Source organism: Montipora foliosa, chromosome 3 (genome assembly GCF_036669935.1).
Source record: "Montipora foliosa isolate CH-2021 chromosome 3, ASM3666993v2, whole genome shotgun sequence".
NCBI classification, from domain to species: Eukaryota; Metazoa; Cnidaria; class Anthozoa; order Scleractinia; family Acroporidae; genus Montipora; species Montipora foliosa.
The window spans coordinates 10,146,478-10,153,977 of record NC_090871.1 but is presented as its reverse complement, the minus strand read 5'-3'; the positions used below and the strand labels follow the sequence as shown (position 1 = coordinate 10,153,977).

Genomic DNA, 7,500 nt, shown 5'->3' with positions numbered 1-7,500 from the left:
AAAAAGGAAGTGATTGTTTTTATCACAGGGGCACTTTAAAGTTACACTTAGTGAATTTTGCTTAGAGTTAAAAGGTGGTCGGATTCTCCAGGTTTTGGGGCTTTTGTTCGCTTTTAGTCATTGAGGAGCAGGGATTATGCAGTGCTCCCATCAATGCTGCCCAGGTTCAATTACCAGACTTGGCGTCAAGTGTGGGTTAAGTTTGTTGGTTCTCAACTCTGCACCCAGAGGTTTTTCTCTGGGTACTCCGGTTTTCCCCTCTTCCCCTCAGAAACCAAAATTTGATTCGACTTGTGTTAATTAATTTTGATTTCAGTTCACAGTGTCCTCAATTAGTGCACCAGTGCCAGAAGACCAGACACTAATTAATAAAGTTATTTTCTTCTCTTTCTTTTCCCTTGCTGACTGAAAATAAACCTCATTGGGCATTTCATTGTCTTCAAGTCTTGGATTGTTGCCTAGTGTGTAAAGTATGCCCCTTCGATTTGTGACACGTCTAGTACAACTTGATACAGCTGTCAGGAGTCGCTGCCATAATTTCAATTGTTGACAAGCTGAAAATCCTCTTGCCTTCCAAAGACAACATACCTTAATTTGACTTCTGATTCAATAGTGTGACTGACAAATGAATGGTTTTTATTTTTCCCGCAGAACCAGTTGTGGAGGACAAGCTTAACGAAGCACGTAAAGTGATTACTAATGAAAAGATTCGGCTCTTCAATTCTATCCCTTTTGAAATGTTGTAAGTATCACCTGTATTTTATTTTGGCTCATGGTGTGACAGTTGATCATAGAAGTTGGCTTTTATTACTTATACGTGTATTATTTTATGAAACAATTTTCAGACTAGCAAAGCTTATCACTGCAGTTGAGGATGTTTGGTTCAAACTGCAAATGACTTCACTGGATGATACCAGGAACAATAACTTGAACTACATCGCTTAAACTCCAGACTGCAAAATTTTATTTTGGAGCGCGAAAAAAACATGTTCAGACATCCCATAATAATAACACAAGAAATGCCTGGTTAGGGTCGGTGCACTACAAATCCAGTCCGGGGGTCGTGAAGATCTCCTGCATCGGGTTCAGGGACGAACAGAGGATATAACTTTAAGCAGAAGCCAAAAGGGTGGAAAAAATTAAGCTTAGAACAGGACTCAAACCCATGGCTGTGCAATCATGCTGCCACAGCTCTACCATTATTAGCTGTGAAGCCCTCTATTAGCTGGGCACCTGTGGCATAACCCTTTTTCATAAAATTTTATGGGACAGTTTAAAGAACGTACAACTCACAAAGTGTAGGGCACGGAGTTCCAAGTGTTTTTGTCTAGTCTTGTAATGGGAACACTTCCACACACGCATCCCTCACAAACTAAACTTAACTAGACCCTCCGTGAGGGTACACTGGGTTGCCCCTGTGGTACGTGCAGCATTCCGGGCAATTTTTTTCAATTTGGGGGGGGGGGGGGTTCTTTTTCTTTCAATTGTTATAAATTTTGACAAGAAATACGCACAGAAGACTCTATGCACAAAGACACCACTTAGCAGGGGAGTGACAGGCAAGCCTTTTCCAGACACGGAAAACAATAAAAACAACAAAAAACCCACGAAATGAAACCGAGATTCCGACTGGGTTTGGCAACCCAGTAACTAAACTACATGTAATACTCACAACACAACAGCAAAACGTGTTTCAAGTATTCAGGAACACTTATTTGGGGAATATTAACTACTTTAACTCTTTAATAGACTCTGTAATAGAGCCGAAATAATAATAATGTTTCAACATACTACAGTAAACCAAAACTTGGTTGCTCCAATGATATCGATCCTTAATCTTTCTTCCTTCATTCTAACTACTTCATGTGCTTAGAAGGTCTTTCCTTGTGATTTTTGAGGGTTTGTTTGCTATAATCCAATCTAGGTGTGCTAAGCTACCTTCCAAAGAAAAGCTCGAACTTATTGATTTGGAATAATAATGTATAATTATTTGAATGAATTGGGGGTTATAGACGAAAGTGATCCCTGCAAGTATAAGGACAATTTAATTAAGCAATTGTCTCTTAATAGACACCAGGCCCCAGTTGTTCGAAGGGTGGATAGCGCTATCCACTGAATAAATCACTATCCACTGGATAACTCAATTGCTTTCGCTTGTGTTTATCCACTAGATAGTGATTTATCCCCCGGTGGATAGCGGTATCCACCTTTTGAACAACTGAGGCCAGGTGGCTTCAACAATATTATATGTGCGAGAATTACTTGTGTCTTTCACATCTTTATCGATTTGTTCTATTTTGCAGTTCACTGACATAGTAAATTTTAGAGATCTAAAGTGTGTGTTTTCCCTTAGTCTACCAGAAAATTCCTCAGTAATTGTCATGTGGGCTTCATATAATTCAGCTCGCCAAAGACCTCAAGCATCACTGGATGGACTTCACTATGGCACAGAAATTATTGCTTTGGTATGATATCATTGTCAGGAAAGTTCTGTTACAGGCATTACTTTTAAAATCCTGAGATACATGTAGCTTCAGTTAGCAATTTTAATTATTAACATGTGAGCCATGTGACTGAACATGCATGACTTGCATGGCTTGCTGGATCACAGTTTGTGAACACCCTTAACGAGTAAAATCTCCTAGGAGTTAATGGGTTAATGAGTGGATGCCAGAAGTTGTTAACCCATTGAATCCTTAACCAAACCCCACTGACGAGTAATGTTGTCTGACTTAAGACAGAGAAAAATCTATCAAGTCTCAATCCTAGGGGTCAATGGGTTACAGTGTGATGCACCTTACCGTGGCCACCTAACAGAGTTTTTTTTACAAATAATCCACCAATCAGGGTTGCAAATTTGATTGACAGTCGCGTCTCCTTGCAAATTTCACACGTTGTCAGTTGAACGCTGTCGCTTGGGTTGCTGAGTAGACATAATTTATTTACACGTAATTGTCAAATGTGAAAGTTTGTTGGGTGGCCACGGTAAGGCACGTTTGCACTGTAAAAGAAAAGATCATGAATTACTTTTTTTTCAAATTTGGGAGCATATAAAATGACTGTTGTGATAGGTTGGGATCACCCCTGGAGAAGACGCTAGACAGAAGTGTCGAACTGTGGCCTTGAACAGTTACTGTTAAAGCTGAATTCATAATTCTCCAAACCAGAATAGCATGAAACTTTGTCAGATTGTCAATCTGGTTGCAATGTGAATGTCAACTTATGTTAACTCCTTTCTTTCCAGGAGCTTGACTTGATTTTCAACTATTACTGTAACCAATATCTTCAAGTTTCTGATGCAACTTGCTGCATACCATCTCCAAGACCCACGCAATTGCAAAATAACACATTTGCTGTCTTTATCACTTGGTAATGTGTTTGGTAATTTTTTATTTTATGAGCAATATTTTTCTTTTAAAAAGAACAATCCAAAATCAGTTTAATTAACAGAAGGTACACCAAAGTACATGTAGCAGTGCCCTTGTTTCAACACAATGATAAACAGCACATTTTTGAAATTCTGTGTTTGAGAGAGATTTGTATCATTAGATTGACTATACCAATCTCCTCTTGTTTTAACAAGTCACAGATTTCCCTTTATAATTGTTGTTACTTTTAATAAACACACCGGTACAGCTCATATTATAACTAACACAGCTATAAAACTCGTAGACAGACTAAATTCCAAAGAACTGAATGGTCAAATAACTGAACTCTATTTTAGAATTTTAATGCAGAATTCCTTTACTGGTAAAATTATCATTACATGACAAAAAAATGATTCTGATCAAAAACAACCTTTATCCAGGCAATTTGCCATAAAGTTGAAGAATGTCAGGCCGACTTTTTTCAAAGATAACCCAAACGCTATTCGTTTCACTCTGTCCATTTGTGTACATCCATCCTTCTCTTTCCTTTTGCTGTATTTATTTTGTTCTTCAGCAGTTTTAAGTGGTTATTGCAGTGTTTCAGTCTTCATTTTGGACATTTTTGAGTGCTATGAAATTACTTCATTTTGCATGACATAGCCCCTTTATTATTATTATTATTATTATTATTATTATTATTATTATTATTATTATTATTATTATTATCATTATTGTTAAAACCCCTTAATTTCCTTCTAAGGGTGACACTTGTAGATTTTACTCATCATATGACTTTACTCATCATATGACTTTACTCATCACAGTGTGCAAAGAAATTCAATTTTCCAGTTTTCCCGTTGGGCAAACTGTAGCCAGGATGAACTATCCCATAAGTTATGAGCTTGAAAAAAATCCTTATAAGCACAATTAATTTCCTCAAAAATTTCGCCCAAAAGCGTTGACACTTTCACTTGCCCGCCAGGCACAGATAATTTAGAGAAACCCAACATTTTATTGGCTTGCATTTTTTTTCAGCATTGTGTTGTTCTTGATAATGTTGGTCTGTCGGCATCTGTGGCCTGCTGAACCTCTTGGCTCTGGTGGTAAGAATCATTGAAGAGTTGTTTGCGTGAGAGTGCAATTTCTGTGTGTTGGGTTCTATTATACCTTATTGAAATCATTCTGTAGTGTAACACTTTTTCATGTCAAGGTTTTTTTTGTTTGTTTTTTGTTTTTTTGGCAGGTGCTGAACCAACCACCCCAGGGGGTCGCCCTAGTTTCTCATTGCGCTGGGTTTATTCCAATAAAATGTACCCTGTCATGAAGGCATTATTCAAACTGGCGATTATAACGTTTTATTTTTATCTATGCGACAGGTATGAGTGATCAATATGTTAATTCCTTGCTCACGTGAGTGAAAACACTCTGACTATAGTGCAATCTTTTTACTTAAGGACGGTGCCTACTAATTCAAAGGTATTTTTGCCTCGATTTATGATTATGCAGAAACTGTAGATCTTAACAAGTGTTATTGAAATCCAAAAAGAAAATTTTGGGTAATCACGCATTTTTCAGAGATAATTGATGAATAATATTTGTAAAAAGCTTTAAATTAAAATACGATGTATGGCGTTCTTTCTCAAATTGAAGCTTAATTATCTCTCAAAAATGCAGGGTTACTCCCAATTTTCCTTTTGGATACCAAGAGTACATGTACTAAGTAAGAGCTACTTTCTCCGGATAGTTATAAACCGCGCAAAAATATCTCTGCATCAGTAAGCATCACCAATAGGAAACCCGAGTATGTCGAGATGCTCAGAATATAATTATGCGCAATAACAATAGTAGGCACCATCCTGTAATGTGTTTACCTATGCCCCGCCTGGAAATCAGCTTCTGTTCTGTGTGGCTAGCGTAGTTCAATAAAATTGTAAGCTGAGATCTGTATAATTATTGTGAAAAATTGAACTTTGAACATGTGCTCAAGACCAGAGAAGACAAAGCAACTTCCAAGTTTAATGAATTGAGACAGTTTCATTTTTTATTTCTAAAATACAGAGCATTTTATGACACCAAAAATTCGCCTGAAAGTTTTGGGACTTTTGACAACTTCCCAGTCTTAGTGCTGAACCGGTTGGTTTTGTATTTTATTTTTCTCAGGACAAACTTGTTTTTCAAGGAACAAAAGGAATATAGTCGTGTTGTCTTTGTGCTCTTTTTAATGATTTTCTTGGTACTTGGAGCTTTGACGTGGGTCCCTGCTGAACAGGTGGGTTGCCTGTTCATTCATCCTGAACACAAGTGTTTGTGGCTTGCTAATGAGTGATTTTTGTATGGACAGTGTCTCCGCGAAGTCAATGGATTACAAAGTACACTCTGGATGCCTACCCCTTGACTGCACACCATCATGGAGCAAATTGAGGCGAACTTCTTAAGCACCAACTCATTCATTGTAAACTCTTTTGGATAAGAGAAAGCCTTTCTAAGTCACTCCAATCTATTAGATGAGCATAGCTACCTTTCAAGGACTCATTGTCATTAATTAACTGTTCAACAGCAATTGCCAAAAATTGCCTTTCAGTAGCAAGTATTCAAAGAAACATTCGCAGTTTGTAAAGAGTTTTTTTGCAAATTTTCTCTCGCCATGACTGCAAATTTTTGAAGTACCATGGGGTAGGTTTCTTTCAAAAGAGAGTTTCATACAGCTTTTGCCTTTGAAAAGAAAGAAGACTTTATGTTTATTGCCAGTGCTCTGCAATTGTAGTATTATTAGCCCCAAGTATTTGTATTTTGTAACGTACATGTATTAGTACCCTTTACATGTAACTACATGGCTAGCAAATAATTTGTTTTTCTATTTTCTTCCCAAATTGGTTGTAGAAGTTAGCTAACTTGACAGAATTGTTTCTCCGGTAACGTGCTAGTAAAGGATCAACTGGAAAGAAACTGTCTTGCTTAATTCTTCTTTTCAAAGACAATCTGCATTGCATATGGGTTTGTAATGTCAGCCGTTATCAAAAATACCATTGATAATACTCTTTGTTTGTCCCTCCAAAATTTTGCATTAGCATTGTTTCCAGTTTCTCTTGGGACCATTGTAAGTCCCTAGAGAAAATAAAAACAATGCGTATGCGAAATTTTGCAGGGACAAACAAAGTGTTATGGTATTTTTGATACTGGCTAATTGATGGAATAGATCCCTTTTTTTCACTATCTTTCTTTGATGTGGAAAAAAACGCTTTGTTTGCATTTTATGCTTTGTGAAAATATATCGCTGACACAGGTTCCTCTCTCACTATGCAGCAGCTGGTAATTTTCGTCAATGGGTTGATTATTTTATTTGAAAATCTGAAGAAAAATAAGTGCCCTTTAGTTAATGGCTATTTTGCTGAGAAATTAAAGAGTTCATAATTTCCTGCATTATTTTCAGTTTTATTACGTACGGAAACAATTTGTTTTCTTCTGTGTCAGACGGTATTGTTAAACAGATATCAAACAGATGAGTGGAAAGGCTGGATGCAGTTGGTTATTTTACTTTATCATTACACAGGTGCAAGCCAGGTAATTCAAGTCAAATTGCTTCCTTATCTAAGGTGATTGCAGATTGCACTTTGAAAAAGTGCAAAACCAACTGTGGTCTTGCAGTCACATTCCACCCAAAGGGAGCTACAATCTTGGATGAAACTCGCTAAGAAAACGTACTAAAACCGACAAAAAGCACTTTTTCACTATTTCTCTCTTGTGAATTCCACAGCAGTGACTTCTCCTCCCCACTCCCACCTCCCCCTATCCTATTGATTAGGAAATTGTTGATTTCCAGGAAACTGTTCATGACCCCCAGAAAACAACATTGAGACGGGGGAGGGGCCTAGGGGGGTCAAATTGTTTTCTTAGTATATGTAAGGGCCCGAGGGCAATTGAAGTTTTCACACGCGACGTGGGCAATTTGTAAAACTTTGAAAATACAAGTGAAATTAATCCTTAATTGCACGAGGGCACATTGCGATTAATACATGTTTATTACTCATTGAGGGAAGCCCGTTCAATGCCGCGACAAATGACAACCAACTTAACATGCTTTCATTCGGTTGGTTGAGCATCGGGCTGTCACGCGGGAGGTCGTGAGTTCGAC

General features: G+C 37.6%; 1 protein-coding gene across 2 annotated transcripts in view; it reads left to right on the top strand.

Annotated features, from left to right (window-relative positions):
* LOC137996707 (N-acetylneuraminate 9-O-acetyltransferase-like) overlaps window positions 1-7,500 on the top strand; it is a 39,424-nt gene that overhangs the window by 18,636 nt on the left and 13,288 nt on the right. For both annotated transcript variants that reach the window (XM_068842245.1, XM_068842246.1), the window contains exons 9-15: window positions 652-742; window positions 2,354-2,465; window positions 3,245-3,369; window positions 4,404-4,471; window positions 4,612-4,744; window positions 5,529-5,637; window positions 6,840-6,929. In XM_068842245.1, the coding sequence (XP_068698346.1) occupies window positions 652-742; window positions 2,354-2,465; window positions 3,245-3,369; window positions 4,404-4,471; window positions 4,612-4,744; window positions 5,529-5,637; window positions 6,840-6,929 (728 nt within the window). The remainder of the gene's footprint in view (window positions 1-651; window positions 743-2,353; window positions 2,466-3,244; window positions 3,370-4,403; window positions 4,472-4,611; window positions 4,745-5,528; window positions 5,638-6,839; window positions 6,930-7,500) is intronic.